A 26,883-nucleotide genomic window follows, 5' to 3' on the forward strand; every position below is an offset into this window, starting at 1 on the left:
CTCGTAGTTTTGGTTTGCATTTCTCTAATAATTAGTGATGTTGAGCACTTTTTCATGTGCCTTTTGGCCACCTGCATGTTGTCTTTGAAGAAATGTCTATTTACATCTTCTGCCCATTTTTTGATTGGGTTGTTTTTTTGATTATGAGCTGTTTGTATATTTTGGAAATTAATCCCTTGTCGGCTACATCATTTGCAAATATTTTCTCCCATTCTGTAGGTTGTCTTTTCGTTTTATTTATGATTTCCTTTACATATGTCTTGAGTAGCACTGATTTCAACATGGAGGGTCCATTTCCAAGATCTACTATATACTTGGTAAAAAGCCACTAATTTTAGCAATGAAACTTTATTTCTAACATCCATTGTGCTAATTAATGAAGCATCTACTTTTGATCAGAAATAAAGATAGTTGAAGTGTTTGTAGTGGCTCTAGAGTGTTGCCTTATTCTAATTAAATGCTAGCTGACCATCCTCATAAAGGCAACCTACTGTCTCTAGAGCTGAACATACACTAACATAATATCCTACCATCTTTGCTGGAATAATTACCAAAAAAAATACAGTTATCACAACAACCAGAATCCTTTGCCCCTCCATACCTCTGACTGGGGTTTCCCTTCCACTTTTGTTTAAATGCTTGTATAAAGGTAGTCCTTCCTTCCTTCCTTCCTTCCTTTCTTCCTTCTTTCCTGTCTCTTCTCCCTCCCTTCTCTTTCTCTGTCTCTGTCTCATATACAATTCATATATCCCCCTAACTTACAAAGATTCCCCTCTTAATCCCAAGGTCTAGTTATTTTCTCCTTCATCTTTACTAAAATGGTACTTCAGGCACATCATTTTTGCAGCCCTTTTCACTTTGAGTAACGAGCACTTACTAGTGAATACTTACAACTTGTAGAGCATTATGAATTCAAGATTCCTTATCACATTTATTTATTTATGGGAGCAGAAGGACCTCTTTTTTGAGTTCCTATGGATTCAAATAGTCCAGAAAAGTACCAAGTAGTAAAACATGTAAACTAGAACAATATTGTTAAATTTTCAAAGTGTAAAACTCAATCAGCTTTATTTTCGAGTATAATTGTCAGATGCCACCATGGCTGAATTGACAAGAAAAGTGGAATTTATTAATACAATGACATTCAATAATCACAAAATCAAAATATTAATATATGCTTAATGTTTTGTTTTGTTTTGTTTTGTTTTTTTTGCGGTACGCGGGCCTCTCACTGTTGCGGCCTCTCCCGTTGCGGAGCACAGGCTCCGGACGCGCAGGCCCAGCGGCCATGGCTCACAGGCCCAGCCGCTCTGCGGCACGTGGGATCCTCCCAGACCGGGGCACGAACCCGCGTCCCCTGCACCGGCAGGCGGACTCTCAACCACTGCGCCACCAGGGAAGGCAATGCTTAATGTTTTTTATTCAAAGATCTATCATCTATTTCTGCAGAGTTTTTAATTGAAAAATTATTAGTTGGAAATATAAAAAAGCATATGAAGGCAAATCTGAAATACAAGAAAGAAATGACTTAATTTTTTTAAAACTCTTATTTATTCAGATTATGTCAATGCTAGTTTTTAATGATCGCATAATTCTGTGCTAATATACTACATGCAAACATAGAAAATCACCTTTTAAAATGAAATACACAGTTCATCATTGGGCCCTACCCAGGTCTCCTTTTGGTAATCCATTTGCTGAATAATGGCCTCTGTCACTAGTCAGTTTCACCTATGTGACTTATAAATATTTGAAAGTAAATTTAAAAAAAGAAGTGGCCACCTGCCAATAACGTCTGACAACCATTCAATAGGCATTTAAAGGTTAAGAACTCCCAAAGACCTGAATGTCAATCCCAAGCCATTTATATTGTCAGTAAATCTCTTTCCTAGCCCACATCCAATATAGCCACCACCTTCATCTTGATAAGGGAGTCTTCAGTCTACATTTTCTTAAAAGCTCTATTGTTCTAAAAAATCCATGGATCCTTTGGCTTCTCAATCCTTTTAAAGAGAATTGACTAATATCCTCTCATATGTCAAAGAGGAAAATATTTGTTTATCATTTTTCCAACCACTTTTTTTATTCCTGTTACACAGTTCTATACTTTCCTTCTCTCTTCAAGATTTCTTAATAATATTTTTAATTCATATTTTTATTTCTTAACTCTCCAGAGTCTAAACGTTTTCCCCCTCAAATATATCTTTTTATAAAACATAGTAGTTCCTTCAGTAAATTGAAGGAGAAAATTCTACTGGACTAATTGTTTGACTTAAAGTAACAAAGCAACTAATTAATTGGTTAGGTTTGGTGTTTTTGGTTTGTTTGTTTTTCTTTCTCCCCGCAGCTTTATTCAGATATAATTGACATGTAACATTGTGTAAGTTTAAGGTATACAGTGTGATGAGTAGATACACATATATATTGTGAAATGATTGCCACAATAATGTTACTTAACATATCCATCACCTCACATAATGATTTCTAAGATCTATTCTCTGCAACTCTCAAGTATATAATACAGTATTGTTAACCATATTCACCAAGCTGTGTATGTATCCCTAGAAATTATTTTTCTTATAGCAGGAAGTTCATTTACTTTGACCAACATCTCCCCCTTTCCCCTGCCCCCAGCCCTTGACAACCACCATTCTACTCTGTTTCTATGAATTCAGCTTTTTCAGTCCATATTGTAAGTGAGATCATGCAGTATTTGTCTTTCTCTGTCTGACTTGTTTCACTTAAGCGTAGTGACCTCAAGGTCCATCTAAATAAAATGGAAGGTTTCCTTCATTTTTATGGCTGAATAATATTCTACTAAATAATATTCTACTGTGTGTGTATGTATTTTTATATACATGTATATATATATGTATACACACACACACACATATACACATTTTCTTTATCCATTCATCTGTTGATGGACACTTAGGTGGTTTCCATGTCTTGGCTATTGTGAATAATTCTGCAGTGAACACTGGGGTACAGATATCTCTTTGAGAGAGTGGTTTCGTTTCCTTCGGATATATACCCAGAAGTGGGATTGCTGGATCATATGATACTTCTATTTTTAATTTTATGAGGAATCTCCATGCTGTTTTACATAGTGGCTGCACCAACTTACATCCCCACCAACAGGGCAGAAGGGTTCTCTTTCCTCTACATCCTTGCCAACAGTTGTTACCTTGTCTTTTTGATAATAGCCATCCTAAGAAGTATGAGGTGAGGTCTCGTTGTGGTTTTGATTTGCACTTCTTGATGATTAGTGATGTTGAACATCTTTTTATACACCTTTTGGCCATTGTATGTATGTCCTACATGTCTTTTTACTATTGAGTTGTATGAGTTCCTTATATATTTTAGATATTAACCCTCCCTTTATCTAATATATGGTGTGCAAATATTTTCTCCCATTCTGTAACTTGCCTTTTTATTTATTGATTGTTTCTTTTGCTGTGCAGAAGCTTTTTACTTTGATATAGTCACACTTGTTTAGTTTTGCTTTTGTTGCTTGTGCTTTTTGTGTCATAGGCAAAGAATTGTTGCCAAAACTAATGTTAAGGAGTTTTTCCTTATGTTTTCTCCTAGGAGTTTTATGGTTTCAAGTATTACATTTAAGTCTTTAATCCATTTCAGATTAAAATTTGTGAATGGTGTGAAATAGGGGCCCAACTTTATTCTTTTGCATGTGGATAGACAGTTTTCCCAACACCATTTATTAAAAAGATTATTCTTTCCACATTGAGTATTCTTGGCCCCCTTGTCAAATATCAACTGACCACATATATGTGGGTCTATTTCTGGGCTCTTGATTTTGTTCCATTGGTCTATGTGTCTGTTTTTATGTCAGCACCATACTGTTTTGATTACTATAGCTTTGCAGTATAGTCTGCAATCAGGAAGTGTGATGCCTCCAGCTGGGCTCTTCTCTCTCAATATTGCTTTGGCTATTCAGGGTCTTTTTTGATTCCATATGAATTTTAGAGTTTTTTTATATTTCTGTTAAAATTGCCATTGGAATTTTTTTTTTTTTTTTTTTGCTGTATGCAGGCTTCTCACTGCTGTGGCCCCTCCCGCTGCGGAGCACAGGCTCCGGACATGCAGGCCCAGTGGCCATGGCTCACGGGCCCAGCCGCTCCGTGGCATGTGGGATCCTCCCGGACTGGGGCACAAACCCACGTCCCCTGCATCGGCAGGCGGACTCCCAACCACTGTGTCACCAGGGAAGCCCGCCATTGGAATTTTGATAGGGATTATATTGAATCTATACATAGTTTCGGGTAGTATGGTCATTTTAACAATATTAACTATTCTGATTAATGAACATGGGATAGCTTTCCATTTGTTTCTTCTTCAGTTTCTTCATCAGTGTCTTACAGTTTTCAATGTACAGATCTTTCACCTCTTTGGCTAAATTTATTTTTCAGTATTTTATAATTTTTGATGATATTCTAAATGGAATTGATTTGCATATGTTGATCCACCCTTGCATCCCAGGAATAAATCCTGCTTTCTTTCTTGCCCATGCCACACAGCATGTGGAATCACAGTTCCCCAGCTAGGGACTGAACCCATGCCCCCTACAATGTAAGCACGGAGTCTTAACCGCTGGACTGCCAGGGAAGTCCCATGAATCCCACTTGATCATGTTATATTATCTGTTTAATGTACAGTTGAATTTGGTTTGCTAGTATTTTGTTGTGATTTTTTTGTATCTATATTCAAAATTCATTCATTTTGTATCTATATTCATTCATTAGGGATACTGGCTTATAATTTTCTTGTAGTGTCCTTATGTGGCTTTGGTATCAGGATAATGCTGGCCTCATAAAATGAGTTTGAGAGTGTTCCCTCCTCTTCAATTTTTCCTTGGAAAAGTTTGAGGATTGCATTAATTCTTCTTTAAATATTTGGTAGAATTCACCAGTCAAAGTAGTTGCTGGCTTGAGGATTTCTGTCTGATTCTTTTTTATGGTTTCTGTTTCTTTAATAAAATTCTCATTTTGTTCATGCATTGTTTTCTGATTTTGTTAAATTGTCTATCCGTGTTATTTTTTATTTCACTGATTTCCTTTAAGATGATTATTTTTAATTCTTTGCTGGACAAGTTGTAGATCTCCATTTCTTAGGGCTTGGTTACTGGCACTTTATTAGTTTCCTTTGGTGATGTCATATTTGCCCGATTCTTTGTGATCCATGTATCCCTGCATTAGTGTCTCTGCATTCGAAGGAGCAAACATCTCTTCTAATCTTTACACACTGACTTTAGCAGGTAAAGTTCTTCTCCTGTCTGTTCCCCAGGCCAATGGGATTACCTCCAGAATCCTAATCATTCTGGGCTGGAACTAGTTTTGAGTCAGTTGCCGGGTCTGCAGTGAAGTTCTTGGTTGGCAGGCTTGTGAGCAGGAGCTCAGGTTCACATGGATCCTGTCTGGTCTCTGGGTGGAGAGGAATGCCTCTAGTATCTTGTTCAGTAGTATAGCACTTGGACAAGTGTTCACTTCAGGATCCACAATCGGTTCTTCACTCGGTGGACCTATTGCCAGGTGTGTGGTTGGGTATGTCTCCCACCAGGTTTCTTGGAGGGCTTCTATCTGGTCATTGGATGGGTCCTTGGGTGGGCAGGACTGGCTCTGTACTGCAGCTGAGAGGATACATGCAAGGGATATCTTATTTGACCATCTTGCTGACTTCATTCCTATTTTTCTTTTTTTGTGGGAAATTACAGTCAGAATCTCTTGAAAATCATGGAAAGAGTAAACCAATGACTATATTAGAGCTTATGAATATTATTACAGAGGGTGTGTACATCAACTGCTTTCCATCTCTGTAGCCAATAGAATTATAGTTGAAGGTTTAAGTTACAGAAAATAAAATTTAGAGAATAAAGTTCAGAATAAGAAATATATTGTTGTACTCTCTTGTTATGACTAACTAGTTTTCAGCTGGCTATAAACTTAAGTTGAATTTAAAAGATCACAGTCCTACCTTTAAAAATCTTAGCATAATTTTTTTTCTATGATTATAAAAAAATCTCAAATTTTCAGTTTCTTATACACATTAAGATTAGTCAATGTATGTTCTTACAGATATAAAAAAAAATCTTAAGATATTTCCCAAGATTCAGATTCAGCTGGTAACTGGGAAAAAAGAAGAAACCTTAGAATCCATATGATTTTGAATCAGAAAACATTGCTGAAATTAGCATGATATCTGGCCTGGTGTTTGCAGTCTGATAATTTTCAAGTCAGGAGTTTGCTTCTGTGGGTAAATAAATGCCTAGCCCAATACTGCACTGACATAGACTCTGGGGAAAGAGAGGAATTAGATATCAATCAAGTGTCCCATTGATTTGAGGGAGGAAGCTGCTGCAGATGCTTGCAAGGGGCCTTATTACCAGAATTACCTACATGTGAGCGACTCCTTTTTATCTGGGAGATATTAGCTTAAATGTTATAAATTCACTCAGATGACATAAAGAGATAGAAAACTGACTGAGACCACAGCACCTCTTCCCGAGGTTCATTTAAGCTTAATACAGTTACTGAATATATTAGTCTAGGTAAGAATTTATCCCCTTTTTGATGAAAGGGGATTTTCAGCTATTTTATTTAGAGCACATGCCCTGTAAGTATCAAGACCACTCATGAGCTGAGGCTGCAGTGTGTAGGTTTTGTGGTACTTTGATCAATTACCTGGCAGCTGACTGCAGTTCTTTGATGCCTTTGAGACCTTTGGGTACCTATACCCTGTCCTAGAGCAGAATTTCTCAAAGTATTGTCCCTGGACCGGCAGCAGTATCACCTGATAGTTTGCTATAAATTCAAATTCTAAGGACCTATTCCAGATGCTCTGAATTGAAAACTCTGGAGGTGGGACCTAACAGTCTGTATTTTATCAAGTCCTCCAAATTGTTGCCGTTCATGCTTCAGCATGAAAACCACTTTTTCAGAAAAGTTTACAAGGACTCTGAGGTCTTCAACTGAGTCACAGTGAGAAAATACAGTTCAAGATTATTCCAAAGGAACTTTGCTAAACTTTGACCCTGTAGCTCCTAGTAATTACTTGAGGAGTCCAGGCAGCTTGGAGTGTGTATCACCAAAGCCATCTCTCCTAGGAAATGACCCAAATCTTGAGAAAATCTCCACACTAGCCGTAAGGTATGTCATGTGATACCCAAATGAGAGGCCATTCATTCATTTCATCAACAGATATGTTTGAGCATCTACTAAGCCCTAGTCACATATCTGAGTCAAGGATCTTGTGGTCAAAGAAAGAAGATAAAATGTGAGCACAATAACATAATACATGGGAAAAGAGATCACCTTCAACTCAATGATATCAGACTCAGATTCAAAGGAAACAACTGCAGAGTTAGCTGCTGTTTTTTTGACAACGGATAGCCATAAATATTTTTCAAGCTACCATAAACACAATCAGTGGTGAGGTTTGGAAAAATAAATTTTGTGATTCTATGCAGAATGGGCCAGAAGAATAAGGAAATGGAGAGGGAAGACCCACTAAAATATAATTATAACAGTTGAGAAGAGAGTAGGGCCTCACCTAGGATGGAAACAGAATCCAAAGGATTTTCACCAGTGAATGGCTGTGAGGTTATTGGTAATGAAAAGAGATAAGTGGAACATGCCTCTGAAGTTTGGAGACTAAAGATGTGAGATTGTTATGTTAATAAAATTTAAGTGAAATAAAATGTGAAAACAAAGCTTGAGATGGGAAGCTTGTTTCGTTGTGAACATGTCAAATGTGAGGTACATGCTGAGCATCCAAATTAAGGGGTCCAGGTTACAGATTCATGAGAAAGAAGACGAGATTGGACATCTACATTAGAGAGACGTCTACACAGAAGTGGTTGTTGATGTCATAGGAGGAAAGGAGATTTTTAAGGGAAAACAGACTGAAAGACAAATGAAACAGGCCACAGAAAACATCTTGAGAAATGACAGTATTTATGGATTGGAAGAGAGATGTCCATTGAAGAGGCAGGGGAACCAGAAACAGTGTCATGTAAGCAGAAGTGATATCCAGCTGGAACTTACGAGTATTGGTGGACCATTGTTTACATCTCCTCTGAGTCATAAGTGCTCTGTTCTTTTTGTTGTTCATATTGATCTGGTTATCAAATATTTTTTAAGCCTACAGAAGGCAAAAAGCAAAGAATGAGAATCTAGTCATTATACATCTCAGGTCTGAGCAAACTTCAGCACTTTACAGTACTTTGTAAAAATCTGGAAGAGGAAAACCTCCCAGAAAGAAAGTAGTATATGCATGAAATCATTCTACAATCTGCAGTCTGGTTTAAAGAGTCCTCCCTTTGGCCCATGACCCCTGTACTACTCTTTGCAACACATTTATCCTCTGGAAATAGATTGTTGACTTGTCTACATCTTCTACTAAACTGGAAGCTACTGACCCATATTGCAAAGGGGAAGATTTTATCTCATAGATATGGCATGTGATTATCTAATAAATTGACATTTTAACTAAATACTAACTGGTATTATATTATAGCTTTATTATGTGCTATTTTCTATGATTTCTTACTCAACTGAAGTATTTACATCAACAAAATGGTACCAATGTAGACTGCTGGCATGTTTGCGTAGACATGGTATAACAAACATAATTATTATTTTTTGTGAAAATTGAATTTTATTTTTACTATGTACAACTATATCTTGGTTGAAGAATAAAGAAAATACCAAATACCAAAATATGATAGGGATGATTACTTTTTTTTTTTTTTTACCTGAAATGTGCTTTAAAGAAATCTTCCATAGCTAAAGGTTCTTTTCCCCAGGGATCCTATAGTAGAATTGCTAGCTTCTTATATGCCTGTGTTAACTTTAGATGAAGTAAACAGTTTTTTGAGTTTTCCATGACAAGTTATAGAAGTGAGCTTTAGTGTCTTTGAAGTCAAAAGGAGTGTCCCAGAGCCATCCAGAGCAAGTCGTGGATGCCCCTGTATCTTTGATGTTTTATACCCCAAAGATTTTAAATTTTCTATACCAAATGCCCAGTTCATTTTGTTCTGAAATTTAAGAGTGTTTCAATTCAACTTGATCTAATAGTCAAATAATACAATGACAGTCATTGGGAAAGAAGCAGAAAAGAGACCTAAGCATATTGATATTGATAGGCTCAGCATACTGATAGTATTTAGAATTGAGGTGAATTATGAATCCTGATATCACACTCCGAAAAGGAAATTGGAGAATGAGACTATGCAGAAGATAAATGACTTCTTATTCTAAGAAACAACAAATGAGAATTTGGGGATGTTTACGTTAAGATAAAAATAATGCACAATAGTAGTCATCAAATATTTGTAGAGTTCTCATGTAAATATGGGGAAGAATGAGGAAAGAAATCAAATTTTAGAACTAAGTTTCATTCATTTATATTATAATTTTGGATTCTTATAGTCAAACTGATTAACATGATGAAAAATAATTTGGCAATAATTTACATGTAAGGTAAATGAAGATCAGGAAAACAATATGTTTTTCTATAATAATTCAGCATACCAAACTCAGTTCTAAAATCCAAGAACCAGCTCCCAAAGAAAAATTAATTATTCCAAATTTCATTTTATTTTTTCCCCAAAAGAAAATCAGCACAACACACGCAACCTAAAAACCATTCCTCAAGCCAGTTTCAGTGTTCTTTCTTTGATTAGGTGAATGTACATTTATGTAGAATAAGAACGTACAATCCAAATATGTCGCTTTTATAAGCTGTCAAAATTCTCTATGATCTGTGCATCAAAGATGTTGAGCGTTACCATTTCATTGCTCTTTTCATTAATTTTTCTCCTACTGTCTTGATAACAACAAAAATAGTGACTCCTTTATACCCCCAAATTCATTCCACGATACTTGGCATTATTGTATTCTTAATGAAAATTAATAAAGACTTCTTTCTTTGGCATCCCAGAAGTGGGACACTTGGAGATATTTATGAAATGAGGTGAATGTTCTCATGTCCTACTGTTTTCTTTGTAGCGTAGTGACTTCAGCTTTACTCTGTAATGTTCTTGACAGATAATAAAGATTATGATGCATACTTATCATACACCAAAGTGGATCCTGACCAGTGGAATCAAGAGACTGGGGAAGAAGAACGCTTTGCTCTTGAAATCCTACCTGATATGCTTGAAAAGCATTATGGATATAAGTTGTTTATACCAGATAGAGATTTAATCCCAACCGGAAGTAAGTTAATGTTTTCATTTAAGAGTGTGCATATACTTGTGTCCGTCTGTGTAATCATCATTTTTAAACAGAATTTAAACTTTTAGTTCTTCTACATCTTTCAGTTTCTCAAGAAAGAAATGGCATTATGTGTTCAAATGAAAAATAAGTGTTGATACCCCTGAGGAAGCTACTTCTATTATTATATAAAGCGTCTCATGTTATAAGCCTTGACATTTAAAGAAACCAAATGAGAGATTTGTACCTGGGAAAACATTTCTGTCTTTGAGAGAAGAAAAGTCCCATACTCTGTTCAAAGTGATCATTGGCTATTTTCATCTTCTCAAGGGTTTACCTAGCAAAAAGAACCAGCAATTCTCATTTAATGTGTGAAAGAGAATTTACTGGGGCTTTCTGGACCCAATGTTCAATTTACTTATTCTGATAAACCCTCTTCTCTGTTGTAGCATATATTGAAGATGTGGCAAGGTGTGTAGATCAAAGCAAGCGGCTGATTATTGTCATGACCCCAAATTACGTAGTCAGAAGGGGCTGGAGCATCTTTGAGCTGGAGACCAGACTTCGAAACATGCTTGTGACTGGAGAAATTAAAGTGATACTAATTGAATGCAGTGAGCTACGAGGAGTTATGAACTACCAGGAGGTGGAGGCCCTCAAGCACACCATCAAGCTCCTGACCGTTATTAAATGGCATGGACCAAAATGCAACAAGCTGAACTCTAAGTTCTGGAAACGTTTACAATATGAAATGCCTTTTAAGAGGATAGAACCCGTTACGCACGAGCAGGCTTTAGATGTTAGTGAGCAGGGGCCTTTCGGGGAGCTGCAGACTGTCTCAGCCATTTCCATGGCTGCGGCCACCTCCACAGCTCTAGCCACTGCCCATCCAGATCTCCGATCCACCTTTCACAACACTTACCATTCACAAATGCGTCAGAAACACTACTACCGAAGCTATGAATACGACGTACCTCCTACCGGCACCCTGCCTCTTACCTCCATGGGAAATCAGCATACCTATTGTAACATCCCTATGACACTCATCAACGGTCAGCGGCCACAGACAAAATCGAGCAGGGAGCAGAATCCAGACGAGGCCCACACAAACAGTGCCATCCTGCCGCTGTTGCCAAGGGAGACCAGTATATCCAGTGTGATATGGTGACAGAAAAGCAAGGGACACCCCGTCCCTGGGAGTCTGAGTGGAGTCTGCAGTCCAGTGCCTGGAACTAAATCCTCGACTGCTGCTGTTAAAAACATGCATTACAATCTCTAGAACACGAGGAAAAACAGGGTCTTGTACATATGTTTTTTGCAATTTCTTTGTAGCATCAGTGTCTTCCTGTTTTACCATGTCTCTTACCATTACATTTTTTGACTTTGTTTTATATGTCATTAGAATTTGTAAATTTACCTTTTTTTAAAGAAGAGACTTATGTATAGATAGAAAACCCTTTTTTGCTTCATTAGTTTAGTTTTAGAATGGGTTTTTATTTCCTTTCCTTGATTTTTGTTTTGCTTTTAACATTTCCTTGGGGTGCTTGGACAAATCTATCCGATGGGACAAGGAGCGCCGGATCCTCTCTTGGGTTCTGCCTAGGATCAGCAGGGCCATGAGGGCCTCCAGAAACCAGTGCAACGAATGCCAGCATTGCCATTTGGGAAAAAAAAAAAAAAAAAAGATGAGAAGAACACTTGTTCATAGGAGGGCCGCGCCAATCAGAGCCCTGAATATCTTCCTTGTCCCACCTCATTCCCCACCTCTACCCTTCTAATGGCGGCATGATGTGTAAACTCTGAGAAGGGGTTCGGGGGGTCTAACTGTCTTAACATTTAATTCACTGCTCGTCAGAATACACTCCAGACCCAAAAGTGTGCTAGTCACTTGACAGTGACCACTACAGAGTGCTAAGAAGAGAAGATCAAGGGCAGAAAATGGGGGAGAGTGTGCTGTTTCCGTTTTTTAAATGAGTTGATGTACCCTTATATAAATATATATATATATACATATATATATATAAAAACACACAACAAAAGAAACAAAAACAAAAAAAAGCAAAAAGACAAAAAAAAAACAAAAAAATCAAGCCCTATATTTGATCACTTTCTGGAAAGGCATGAATGTGTTTGTGGCTGTTTTTGTTTACTATTCTACTTCCTCTTTTCCCTCTATAATTTTCTGCAAATGAGATTATGTGCAAATGCCTGGCAAGTTAACTCAAAAGGGTGAATCAACACAAGTCAAAGTGAAATTTACATTGAAGGCTTCCAAACCAAAGGGAAGGGCAGGATGTGTCATCAAATATGTTTTGTCACCTTGTATTATAGAAAATGTTATTTTCTAAAGAGTCAGTGCAAATCTGTGAAACTTATTATGGGGTCCCTTTGTATTTAAATGTTAATTTACTGTATTTAATTTTCAGTGCTATATTCAGAATCAAGTGTTTGGTTTCAGTTTGTGAACATAAGCAACACTTATTAATATCAAAGTGTTTATATAAGCACTCAGGAGGTCAAACATATGAATACCAACAGAAATCAGTATTTTCAAAATAAACATTATTTACACAAAATAGTTTTTAAATTAGGTGAGAAGGTATTTAAAATAATTAATTTTTACTGTATAAATAATTAGTTTTACTTTAACTGTATAATTCTATCTGTCAGAAACAGAAAGCTGATGCTCCCAGGAAATTCATCTCTTACCATTTAGTTTTATGTTTGAATGACATAGCAGCTAATACATAGTCATGTTGAAAATGATGAAACATCAATCATAAAGGAACTTGCAGAGGGCAGAATTGCTAAAGGGAAATATTACCTAAGTAACTTTTAGTTTTAAAAAAAAATCAGTGTGATGAAAACACTGATAATAGAACTCATGCATTACTTTAGTGATTCATTATAGGAACTTCCATTCCAGCCATCGTCTGTGGGCTCGTGTAGTGAGTATTGTATGTTTGGTTTATTCCTACCACCATATAATGAGAAAACAATTCTACACTTTTGGTCACAATACTAAGGTATGAGTTGGCCACACACACAAAAATGTAAACTTCAGTAGAGTTCACTGGGGAGGGTAAAACTGAATTGCAGATGTATGAGAGATGAGTATAAGAATTTTGTAACAATGCAAGCGTCTCATATTTGTGTGACAAGGTAAAGGACCTTTAGGATGTGCATTGATTTTTATTAGCTAAAAAAATGCTTATTTCCCTGACAACTCGCCTCGGTCCTTCTCTACAATCTGTTCTTTATTCCCGTGCTCCCCTTGGACCTGTGTCACATTTTCACAAACCAGAACTGAAGCTGCAAGGACACATAAACTTTAAGGTCAGCTTTGCACATTGGTTTATTTTCAGAATCCAAGAAGGCCATTGTTTACTTTGTACTATGGACACCTGTCAGGGACTGGTGGCAGTCAACCTCATTGGACTGGATTCCAGATTCCCCCAGTGCTCAGAAAACTGTAAACATGGCAATGGCCTGGTTTATTTCTTTGTTTTTTTTTTTTATTTTTTTTTAAGTGCACGATGAAAGTGTGGAATAAATGTAGAGGAAGTATTCAGACCACAGTCATATTTTAGGCATCCATAGGTGTTAATTTAGCTGCATTGGGAGTACATTTTTTGTTCTATTTTTAGTGTAGATTTAAGAACTTTGAATAGCATGATTCAGGGATTGATGGGTAATATTTGATATTCTCACAACTTAAAAAACGTTTTTTTTCCTCTAATGCTTTGTCATATTTTTAGAAAATAAATGGAAGAAGAAGCTATCTATGGCTTTAGAAACATTCCTCCCAAGTATTCCTCTATCAGCTCCATGTGAAAACAAATGAAGGAAACTGTCATGTGTTTACGTGCTCTATGTTTAACAAAAGTTATGTTAGAATTCACAATAAAGAGAGAAAAAAATGTATTTTCCCTAGTGCTTAGGTTTCATCCTTCTCTTTTTTCGGTGGGGACTGTGGGGGATAAGAATATTCTAGCTGTAAAAACACAGTTGAAAGTGTGAATATGTTAGCCAAGCAGAGGGAGATAATCAGCGTCTGGACTTGGACATGTGTGTTGTTTGGTATTGCCTGTTTTTCATCATTCGCTGCTCAGACTCCAATGTGACATGTTATGGATTCGTTAAGTCCACCTGGTTCTTTAATGTAACCTCTACTTGCTGCCTATGAGCGTCCTACCCTTTATACTGGTGCTCAAATCTTTGATTATTTAATTTGTAATCCATTCCATAGGTCTTCTATGGGCAGAGAAGAAATTTGTATCTCATGCGGCCAGCTGATTTAAGTTAAGATCAATTTTATGAAATAAATCTAACACAGGATGAGTTCAGACACCTGAACCTACTATAGTTCTATAGATGAACCCCTGATTGTTCAGTCAACCATTTTGCATTTATTACTTTCTTCATAGTATATGTATTTGAACCCTATTGACTTAAATACCTAAATACTGCTTTTTTCCTTATTTCAATATTATTTAGCATTGTATGACAAGAACAAATAATAACTGAGAGCCGACCCTAAACTCCAAGTAAGTTTTATTTATCCTAGAATAGTCATTAACTTTTGACAGATACCATCTATGTAAATTTAGATCACCATTTCTAGGAAAACATTAATTCATACATTTGTGAATTATCTTCAGATTCTGGAATGATACCCTAGTTCTCCTTTTTCTAAGAAGTATTTTTTTATCTTGTGCTTAATTTCTTTCTTATTTTAATTTAGTTTAAGTTTATATCATTAGTCCCAGAAGAAAGCTTATTCAAATTCAGAGGAGACCATTGATACTGTGCAAGTAAAATGACTGAATGGAACTAAATGAATACATAGACACAGAAGTGGAAAATCCCTTATTGTTCCTGATCTGAACTTGCTTGGTCATTATTCCCACTATTGTTATAGTTGATTAAAAGAGGTGAAATATTATTAAATGGATTAGAAATCCTACCTACATATTCCCTATTGCTGAAGAATTTTTTTAACAACATATACAGTCATTACAAAGACATGATAATGCAACTGAGTTCCCTAAAAGGAGCAGCTTGTCAATGGAAGCAGAGCTATTCCTTGCCTTATCACTAACCCTTCCCACTTTATTGTTCTGAACAAAGAAAGTAACCAACAGTTAAATTTGCATTATCCTTAACAACAGACCTTAAACTTGGGTTTAAGGACACCTTGAGTCTGTAAAAAGGATTAAAGAAAATAACGAAGCACTTGAAATTTCAGACAGAATTGTGAATGTGTACAAAACTGTGATTTCTGGGATGTTAGTCTCAAAGACATCCATCACCTAAAAAATTGTCGATGTTTCAATTTAGAGCGTATTCTCGGAAACTGGCATTCAGATAAACCACATGTCTTGTAAGCACTGTTGTGGCTACTATTCCTTACCTTTATTCGTGAAAATTCAGGGGATGACTGTTGTTCTTTTAACAAACAGAGGCAATTCCTCTTCCAGCATGACCCAGCTTTGTGGGAGGATTGGTTTACAGTGAGGAAAAACTTTGACTGATGACAAGTAATTCATGCCCAAATAAGTAAGAGTTGATAGTTTATTCATTTCTTAATTTACTCAAAAGATACTTGGGGGTGGGGGGATGTGAAATCATGCAATGTGGCATGACGCCTTATTTCTTTAAACTTTTTTATGGGTTGATTTAATCATTCTACTACAACGAAACTAAGAAGAATTAATTTAGTGCAGGAGTAGAAGAAACAGCCATTTGACGTGTTTTTCCAAAGGGGCCCAGTTTTCTTATGCCAAGATTTAGAATTGGTTATATACTTGGTTTTCAGCAAGTGTGCTTATGCCAGTTTCAGGATTTATGATATAACTTTAGGGTAGTATGAAGAATTTTGAGAATGAACTGAAGTTAGGTGGTGGTTATTTAAAGTTTTACTTTTTACTCATTATGGGCAGCAAGATGAAAGTTTGTGCTACGTTAATTAAGGTACTGTCACAGGGAGCTATAAGACCTGACTAAATTTGAGTAAAGAGAAGGATGATGATGATGATGATGACTTAATCCTAATCCTAATCTTATGTGTTTTGTCATCGTCAAACTTCAGTCACATGTATAGAGAATGCCCAGACTAAAAAGAAGGAACTCAGCTCTAATTTTCCATCAAGTATCATTTCTTCCTTCCAGGCTCAGAACACAAAACATCTCTCCATTATATGCACATAAGATACATAAAAAGAAAACTTTCCTTTTTCCCTTTAGTAAATGTTCCTCTAATTAGTCTCTGAGTCCACTGACAAACTCATGTTTCTGAATCGTTCATTAAAGTTAAGTAAGACACTATTGTTTTCTCTACCATTCACTACCTTCATTGATGCATCCCCCAGGGTCTACAGCCCGAAAGGAATTCTCTTTCTAACAAAGGCAAGTCATTACACTGTATTCCCTCCACTACTAAATGAATAGAAACCGAAGAACTGCACATGAACTTGAGACTCTTACATGTAATATTAATGTTGTGTAAATTTCAGTCTTCATAGTCCAGATAACCTTAAATTTCAAAGGGCATGCTGGTCATTAAAAAAAAAATTTAATGTAAAACTACATATTACATAGTGCATGAACATGTGGCAAAGTAATTCGGATCTATCCTTACTAGTCAATGAGAGACTAAATTTGGGGAGATCAGATGTGAGTGTTTTAGGTTAATTCTCAACTGGGATGAAGACATCTTTCTGTTAGGATATGTGGACAGTTGTCCATATTCCTTGCAACATATGCTCCTGGTAGCTAGAATCCTTAGTGTGTTCTTTCGACCAAAGTAGTGGAGATATGTTCATATAATCTGCTATTGAATTGTAAAAACTTTTACATTTTCAGAGTTTGAGAGAACCCAAATAGGAAAATGAGTTTAGTCATTTTCCTCTGCTGGTGTTCAAGTCAAATTTTAAACTCAGACACTCTCAGATATGTTCAGCAGTCAGTAAAAAGTGCATTTTCCCCAGTGTTTCCCTTTAGTTCTGCCCACCCTCTTTGATTTTGTACAACCTGCAATGTATGTAACTCGTGTAGGCGATGGAGGCACTCCTCTTTTTCTTGGAATACTTACAATTATATATTTGGTTTTGCTTTCACTAGCAATAGGAAAATAGACAAATACAAGTGTAAAAATAAGAAATTTTAAACTTGAATTATAATTTGTGTTTTACAGTCGTTTCATAAGTCTGTTGCTCTCTATGAGTATGCTCTCTATATATCCTGTAAAAATAAATTTATATGTTACATAGAAATTCAAGAAATTAAATTATTTATTAAGCTACAAATGTTTCTTCTGGTTTCTACCTGATCATCGATGAAAATAAATTAATAATGTGTTGTTGGAACCTCTGTAAGTACCTTCGTTAATTTGACAACTCTCGTTATACTTTTCTTTCCCTCTCTGTTTATGTCTGTATAAGCTTATAATTCTTAGACTTGATTTCTATTATGATTATGGAGAAGGGGACTTAAGAAATGGCCAATTGGCTGAACAAAAAGAAAACCAGTGTTAAAAAGTCAAGTCCACTTACAATCCCCCTCTTTTTCTTCACTACTGGATTTGTGAGAAGTTTGAATCACAAACTCAATCACTTAAAAGTTATTATCACGTTAATGATCTTTTCAAGGTTAAATTCTGCATTTTCCCTTCATCTATTTCATAAAATGATTTCAGGAACAGAAATGAAAGGAATGATAACACGTGAATCCTCTTTGCTGTTTCTTTTCCTTACTTCTTGCTCCCCAGCTATTTTATTCCTTTCTTTTTAAGGTACTACTCACATAAGGACCTTAAAATAAAGTCCCCTCAGGTAATATTATAAAGTGACCAAAATCTTTAATCACTTTATGATTTTTAACCCTGTTTCCACCTAGTTGTAGTGCACAGTTATTCCTAAAGGGAAATGTTTTGGCCTTACTTTTCATTTTATGTTAAAGATAAATAAAATTATTAATATTATTTATTTATTTGGGGGGAGGGGAATAGTGGTAAATCTTTCTATCACAAGTGTAACAAGTGAACAACCATAAACCTTTTAGAACAAATGGGCTGGTTAGGCAAAATTCATGTCTTAGGAAAGCCTTTTAAGGAACACTTATTAAAGGTAAAGCAGAGATAAATCATTATGAAAAACGGAAAGTAATTTTTTTAAAAAAAACTGTAAGGTTATTTCAGATTGGATTTCAAAGTAATTAATATATTTAAAATTTCACAAAGTCATTTCTACCTCAGTAGGATTTTTCAGTGTGAAAAAATAACTTCTACTGAAAAAGTAAAATGTTATGTGGATTATGACTCAGTGTATAATTTCTATATTGTATTTTAAGCTGTGACTCATAGGACCTGACATATTATTAAAAATATCAAGAAAGAACTCTATAGTTGAAGAATATTTGGGACTATGTGTGCGCCTCATACACACACATAAATTCTCAGGAACTTTCAATTACACACATTAACAGCTGGTTAAAAGACTGATCGTCAAGGAACATCTTACTTATTTCTAGAAGATTCCTAATTGGTATCAGATCTACTTTTACTGGAAAAACAGAAACATAGAAGGAGGCGAATATTCAGAGAATTAAAATAGTAGTAAACTAATCGCTGCTGTGGGATTTTTAACATGTATGTATGGCCTGTAAGAGTAATGCAAACAAATTGCTTGATTAAGCTTACATTTTCAATCAATGTTTAATGCCCAGTGATACTGATGTGGCGGCGGGGGTGGGGGTGGGGGTGGTGGAGGGTGGGTGAAGTTCTGAAGGATCGAGAATATCTGAAGTTGATGAATAATTTAGCCAATTGTTTGCCCAAATTAGGGATTTTTATTCCAGTGTTATGTTGATTTGAGATGGTACACAGAGGGAAGTTTTTATTTGAATATTTATGTATTTGATTTAAAATGTGTTAGAATTAAAAAAAAGACTTAAGTAGTAGATCAAACTTGACCTTGTGGATACTATTTCTGGTAGAATAATATATACTAAATACTTTAAACAAAAACATAGGTAAATAAGAGTCTAGGAAAGGTGATGTATGGCAAAAGTCATCAAGATGGTTCACAAATGACTGGATTATGGAAAAACTGCTAAGGCAGTCCAATTTCTACCTTCTGGGAAACAAAACCAATAAAAGGAGAATATCCAAAAAATCAGAGAGCAGAACATGCCAAAAGCCTATGTATATGACGAAGAGAACTATAAAATTATGAAAATGAATAGCGGGTTTAAATTAAGCAATGAAATATCTCAGTTCTTCTATTGTCCTTGGCAATAAAAAACTGTTTACACAACTATGAACTTGAAAGGAAAACTGGACTCTGAATGAAAATCCTTTTTTTCAGTGGTCTCAGCATGCTTTTCCTCAGTAAAATGGGAAATTCATTGCTAAATGTTATAATGTATGAATAGAAATTATGATTTTGGCATGTTTGATACTGTGCTGTAAAGGTTTGGTGAGGAGTGAGATAGTTCTTTCATAGAATCCTTCTAATGGGCCTACTAGTAATAATTCTAAGACCTAGGTGCACTTAGAATCGCCTGGAAAGGTTTAAAAACTCCTAAAGTCCCACAGATTTCAGATGATACTAGTCTGAAGTTTGTCCCTATTGTTAGTTAGTCAGTTGGTTGGTTTATTTAATAAACCCTCCAGGTTATTCTATAAGACAACCAGAGTTGAAAACTATAGGAGCAAAACAGATGGGTCTCAAATTTTAGACTCCAGAACAATTGCCTGGAAAGTTTGTTAAAAATGGAAATTCAGATTGAACGCCAATAATACTGGAGTGGGGTCCAGAATCTATGTATTTAATAAGCTCCACAGGTGACTCTAATGTGGTGGCCCAAGGACCCCCATCCCCCCCCATCCCCGGCCTCTTTGAGCAACAGGCGTGTAGGATTTATTGTTTCTGTCATTACTACTGCTGTTACTCTTTGGAATACAAAATTAAAGTTTGCAGCAGATGAATGTCACCATAAACTGGGTCTTCCTTTTTTAATAATTCCTCCCAGTTTGTCCACCAGAACTCACAATGAAGAAGTCCTGAAAAGAGCTGAACTATATAGACAACAACATTTTATTTGAGAATTTCTCGAAAAGAAGGACAAAAAAAGAACTAGTCAAGAAAACCAACTTTGTCATGAAATATATGACTTCAAAAAAGTAATTGTACCATCGTAGAAGAAGCAAATAAAGCTAATAGTTAAGTGTTAATTAAAAACACACCTTCCTTCTAAGAGACTACAGATCTATTGTTACTTCCATTTCTGTTAAGGAAGAAAAATGACAAAATTACACAGGGATACCGAAGATATTGGTTGTGAAAATAAATACATCAGTATAAAATGTACTAAATTTTTTGGACTTAACAATTATTTTTCCTCACATTAACAATGAATTCATTCAAAGATGAACTCTGATGAAGACTTTTCCAAATGTCCTTTAGCATAAGAATCGCGTGTAGCATTTGTTAAAAGCATAGATTACTGGCTCACACTCCAAAGCAATGGAATTCCAGGAAATATTTATGATCATGTAATTTGGGGAACCGTATCTAGTGAATGACGTAAAGTCCAAGACTATATTCATCCAGCGCCGAAAATTTAGGTAATTCTATGTATGTGGGATGATACATTAAATGCATCATCTCTCATTATTTCAGAAAAATGACAACCTACACAACAGTGACAAACCAGTTGGTTCTTTATTTCATACCTCAATCACTTATTCTGACAATATATTTCCAGCCACATAGATTTGTCTTACTAGGCTAATGTTGATCTTTATGTTCCTTGTTATGCCAGGAATGAGTACCAGTGATGAGGTTGCTAGCTTCTGTTTCTTAAGAAGAAATGTCCTATTTGATGTCTGATTCTCACAAACTAATCACGTCACTCATCCTAAGTGCAAATTTCAAGGACAAGGCTTCTGTTAGTTAAGAGAAAATATTCTTATACATGCTTTGTGGATTAGCCACATCAAAGAGTTTCTTCTAGAGAATTGGTTTAAGTTTTCCCACACATATGCTAGTGACTTCCACAGCCACTGTAGGCCCGCTTACCATCTAGAGTTTTATAACGCTAGAACATCCAAAAAATAATATTCAACAGTAGAATTTTATTGAGTGCATTAAAGCCTTTTTTATTTCTATACTAAACTGAAAGAGACAATATACCAGTTGAGCTGGGTTTATTTTCAGAACACATTCTGGACAACAGCAGTTCGAAACAGTCAACTTTGACAACATGAAGTATTTAGTGTGCTAAATTAGTCTACATGCGTGCGTGCATGTGTAAGGCGTGTGTACTCTAATCGAAAACACACACTAGCATTACATTTAAATAAGCTTAATCAATATATGTACCACATTAAATAAACAGTTATATGAATTCCCTAGATAATGCACTCCATCAGGAAATTACCAGTGAATCCTTTTGGCACAGGCTAAAAATAAATACCCAAGTTTCTGTTCAACTCACTTTAAGAACATGCATTTTATCTTAAAGGAGAGAGCCAGCTTATTCTTGTTTCCCCATAAAAATTCTGTGATTGTTTCCGTTTCCTACTTTTTCCATTACGTGGTAGCCCTGAGTTATTTATTTATATAAAAAGGGGGAGGCATTGCACTCAGCAACTATCATAAGAAAAGCCGATGACAGCACCAAGGTTATTACCATGAGTTTCCTATTTTAGTTGATTTTATTTTTCCAGGGTTGTGAAATATCTTATTTTTTCAGATTTCATTTAAATTATGTCCATAGCAAATAACATGTCCTCAGCAAAGCCTAACTTCAGAGATACAGTTACTGATAAGATTTTTTTTTTTTTTTTTAGTTTTCTCTTACTTGACAGAATCCATGCCATCACTGAAGTGAAATAGAAACACAATAGAATTAAGTGAATTTACAACCGACAATCTTACGAGTACTGCACCTTAAGTATTCTGTGCCACCAGGTGACCTTGTAGTCATAGTCATCTTCAAAATGGGCATGAATAACTTGCTGTGTATTTTCATGAGAAAACCGGACATGCAACGAGAAATTACAGGAAGGGGATAGCAGATTCCTGCTGGTGTAGCATTTGTGTTGATATCTTTAAAGAAGTATCCTTTTGTGTTGATATCTCTAAAGATTTTCACTACGGCTTAATAGGTAAGACTATGTAATCGACTGTAGCAAGCATAACATTCTTAGCATTTTGTACTCTCATTTTTAAGAGGGAAGGAGATCACTCACTAACTAGGAATGCTGCATATGTTAGCAATAGAGATAGTGATTTTGTAATTTTGATTGCACTTGCCTTAAATTTTTTTCCAAAAAGAAATTATATAAATAACAAATATAGATGAGGATGGTTAAAGAACATTGTTTAAAAATAGGCAAGTTCTGCACTGATTATAGTTTTTTTACATAATTTAATGCATAATGGCAGAGTATATTTGCCAGATCTATGTAAAGAGTATATGAGCACATGATAACAGCAGTTTGTATAAGCACAAGGTGTTCTATGTTTAGACTAAAAATTAACAATAATAACTTTTGGTGTGTGCTTTAAATTTCAAAAAAGTTGGATGTTTAAAGATAAATTTATTACTTGCGTAATAATATTTTTGTATAATATCGGCAAAGGTTTAAAAAATGGACTTGCTTTATGGAGTGCATTTTACAGAGAAAATAAACAGGGTATGTGTCTAGTTTGTAAAATGTTTTCTTTCAAGATTACTCTTTCACTGGTTAAATGGGAGGATATGATGACTTGAAGTACCTTTTTTTTTGTGAACTGAACAATACGAACAACAAGAACAACAAAAATAAAGCAATGTGAATAAGTTGCGTATGCAAACTTCTTTTACTCAATGCCAGTAGATTTCGAAAAAAATAGCAAGGTCCGTTTTTGTGAGTATAATGCTAAAAATAATTGTATAAATGTGGTTTGCCATTCGATGCATGAACATATATCCATTATAAGAAAAATATAAAAAATGTTTTGATTTTAGGAAAATCTTTATTCTTCATGCTTCAGTTTAAAGTTATATTTATTTTCTAAAATTAAGAACAATAAGACAATTTAATAGCACCTCATACTTCTTATTACATATTTATGACATGAAAGCTAATATATAAAGAAAGTTCTTGAATTAATAAAAGGTTCTATGTGTACCTGGCTATTAGGGAATGTATGTCCTGGGCTAAAAATGTTACAAGGTTTATTAGAAAGAACGTATTTACAAAAATGGTGTGCTGATATATATATATATAAACTTTCAGTCTCCGAAAAAATAATTTATATCCTTATAATGTACCTGTATTTAGTTAAATACCCTGCTTCGAAATCTATAAATGTGATTGTGAGCTGATTTGGAGACCAAGGAGCATCTACAAGGCTAAAAATATCTCTTGAAGATTAAAATGAGAGGCTTGATCATTTAAGAAGACAATAGTCCCAGATAAGATGTGTGGATTTTCATGCATGCTTTTATAAGAATTATCCAGTAAGTGGTTTTAAGAAGGTTCTATAAACTTTCAATCAAGAAAAAAATGTGGAAACTGAAAATAAGCCTTCTTTGCTGGGGAAAAGACTTGTGACAAGAAAACCAGAAAAAGAATCACATTTTTTAGACATGAGGTGTCATACCTACAGCACTATGGGGTGTGGAAAAAGTGCTGGACTAATACAGAATTTTTTTTTTAATTTTGTAATTTTTTTTTTTTCAAGAGGCCAAGGGCATTAAAATGAAAACCTAATTTCTAGTTTATCACAGACATTCCTACACCCATGGCAAGTATTGCTACTTCTTAATGATGCACAGGTATTCTATATTTTGCGCATCTGTGTAAAACTGTGCAGTTATTACTGTATTAGGTCACACCCAGGGGAAATGCCAAAATCAAGAGTGGGTGGATGCAATTGCTCAAAAAAGTATTAGGGGCATTTATTTGGAAAAGAAAAAGAGTATTTAAATTAATAAAACTAACGATGAAACATTAACCTATAGAAGTTGACTCAATGTCTTACTCTCCCCCCCAACAATTGTCCTACGGACTGAAATGTATTAACACATCCTCCTTTTTTTCTTATGATTCATCTAAGAATTTGGCAAAATTAACAACAGAGAGTCCTCCTCTTTGTTCCATCTCTATAATCTCTGTCTTTAAAAAAAAAAAAAAAGGGAGACAAAAATTTCCTTTAACTGCCCAGCCCCCAACACACAGAGAGGGCATAAGTGTCTTTTTTTTTTTTTTTTCTTCCTCTAATGTTCCAAGCATCTCTGCTCCTCTGCTGGTGGGTTGTCATGTAGATACAACCCCAGTTCTGTGTTGTCGTTATAGAATTCAATTTTTCTGTGATAGTGTCAACATATTCAGTGAGTCAGCTCGGGGTAGGACCACTGGGATAGCACTTAAGTAAGCCTTCATGGTTAAGGGTCTGAGAGTATGATCTTGAGTTGTCTAAGCCAAGATCTGTTAACAGACCTATGAATGATCATTCTCTCTTGTTCAGACTCATGCTAATCAGGCCTTTAAGACTGTCTTCAATGCAAATGACAGTTACTAATAGTGGACAGAATGTTCTTGCCATCTTGTAGGAAAGTCACATCATAACTAAAATCTGTTTGCAATATGTGGAATCATAAAGAGGAAACTTAGTAGAAAGAAATTAATGTCAATTGTCGTGATAAATCTATCTCCACCACTGAGATACAGCTGTTATGCAAAGTCTCTGTTCTGGGCATTTTCTACCTTACACAGAACTAGAAAGACAGACAAATTCTGACTACTGACGTTTCCTTCTTCTGGACTCTCAGATGCCTCTCACCCTCCTGTTAAATCATACCGCTTTAAGTATGATGATATAGCCGCGCCTTGTTCTCGGTGCCTGGAATATGAGTGTTAACAAAACTCCTCAGCCGTCCATTTATCAATATCTGCTTTGGGCAGCTGATCGCCTTAAGCACTTTGTCTACAATCAGTCTCAGAAAACAACCTTATTTTTCAACTTTTGGTCACGTGTTATTTTTGGTTAAGTAAGCTCATTACACCATTAAGACCTATCGATTTGAGCTGATGATGTTTAATAATTTAATTAAACTTTAAAGCGCTCATTTACCTCTTAAACTGTATGGGAAAAAACACCAGAGGAAGTGTTCCTAGGGCTTGTTCTGAGATTCTGGCAGAGGAGAGCAGCTGTTTGCTCTGCTCAGGTCATCTGTTTTGGTCTTTTCTAGACCGCCTTTAAGATCGTGCTTGACAGAATTGTTTATCTGCTAACCTAACCGCATGGAAACCCTGGAGGGGACAGCAGGATAGGCTGAAGAGCAGACAAGTCATTTACTTTAAGTTGAGAGACCTTGAGCATGGTATGTGACCTCTTTTACCCCTGAATTCCACATGAGAAATACAAGTGGACAATAATACCTTCTCTGAAGGTAAGTTGTAAAAGTTCCTTCCTTCCTTGCTTCATTTACTTATTAGTGTCAAGCATTGTTCTGGTTGCTGGGGACATAATAAAGAATCAGAGACGGTATTGTTGACTCACAGGTCTTACTCTCTGTTTGAAGGTGACACACAAGGCAAGTTCCCGAATCAATGAGAAAATTTCAGACAGTGATACATGCAATGACAATATAAACTAGGGGGATGTGACAGGAAGTGACTACCTGAAGAGGTTAATTTACAGAGTGGCTATGAAAGGCTACTTGGAAGAGATAAAATTATGGCTGAACCTAGAATCAAGAGAAGGGGACAACCAGGAAAACACTTGGCATTAATCCGAAGGGCAGACTAATGCAAAGACATTGAGGCAGGAATGAGCTTGGTGTGTTGGAGGAAGAAAAGGAAGGCCATGTGGCTGGGTCCTTGTGAATGCAGGTTACAAGTAATATACAGAAGGCATAGTACCTAGTAGGTGATAGATAAAGTGTAGCTAGTATTACTGAAATCAGGTTGGAAATTACATTTTAAAATTTGGGTTGTCTTAATGTAAAATGAAAATATATTGTAGTAACTTTTCATTCCATCTTTTTTATTGTCCAAAATATCTTTGAGTTGTAGTTTATCACTGATGAAGGACTTCAACAGGTTGTATTTAAGAGCATTTATTCTCAAATCTCTAAGTATGTCACCAAATCAGCTATAAGAAAAACCAAACCAAAAACATACTCTCAGCTTATGGACTTGATGTGCTATATCTAACTGGCTAATTAGAGTCTATGTGGTTCTTGGGGGTGTGGGTGTGGGCAGCAGAAGGTTAAATGTGTAATGCCCACATACTGGGGCAAGAACCAATGCAATAGTCTCTCGCCTCTCACCTCACCATGATGTGCAAGGAAAGGGGTGGGAAGGAGAGACATGGGGAAAGAGGCCTGAGAGAAGTGCATTGATTTAGTTCCCTATTGCTATGTAACAAACCACCCCAAAAGCCAGTGATTTGAAACAATAAACTTTTTATTATCTCTCATGTGAATTGAGTAGGATCAGCTGTGCTGTTCTACTGCTGGGCTCCTTTAGGAACTCTCATGCAGTTGTGTCATATTACCAATGGAAATGGAGACATATGGAGGGTAAACTGAAATGCTACAATGGCCTGCTTTCTCTCCTTCCTCATGTAGTTCTCTGCCTCTACTCTCCACT

The 26,883-nt window shown here is 35.8% G+C and overlaps 1 protein-coding gene across 1 annotated transcript in view; it reads left to right on the forward strand.

Annotated features, from left to right (window-relative positions):
- IL1RAPL1 (interleukin 1 receptor accessory protein like 1) overlaps positions 1-12,271 on the forward strand; it is a 300,832-nt gene extending 288,561 nt beyond the window's left edge. The window contains exons 5-6 of the mRNA XM_049704799.1: positions 10,065-10,235; positions 10,682-12,271. Of these exons, the coding sequence (XP_049560756.1) occupies positions 10,065-10,235; positions 10,682-11,400 (890 nt within the window). The 3' untranslated portion in view covers positions 11,401-12,271. The remainder of the gene's footprint in view (positions 1-10,064; positions 10,236-10,681) is intronic.
- The last annotated feature ends 14,612 nt before the right edge of the window (positions 12,272-26,883 follow it).

Source organism: Orcinus orca, chromosome X, assembly GCF_937001465.1.
Source record: "Orcinus orca chromosome X, mOrcOrc1.1, whole genome shotgun sequence".
Classification (NCBI taxonomy): Eukaryota; Metazoa; Chordata; class Mammalia; order Artiodactyla; family Delphinidae; genus Orcinus; species Orcinus orca.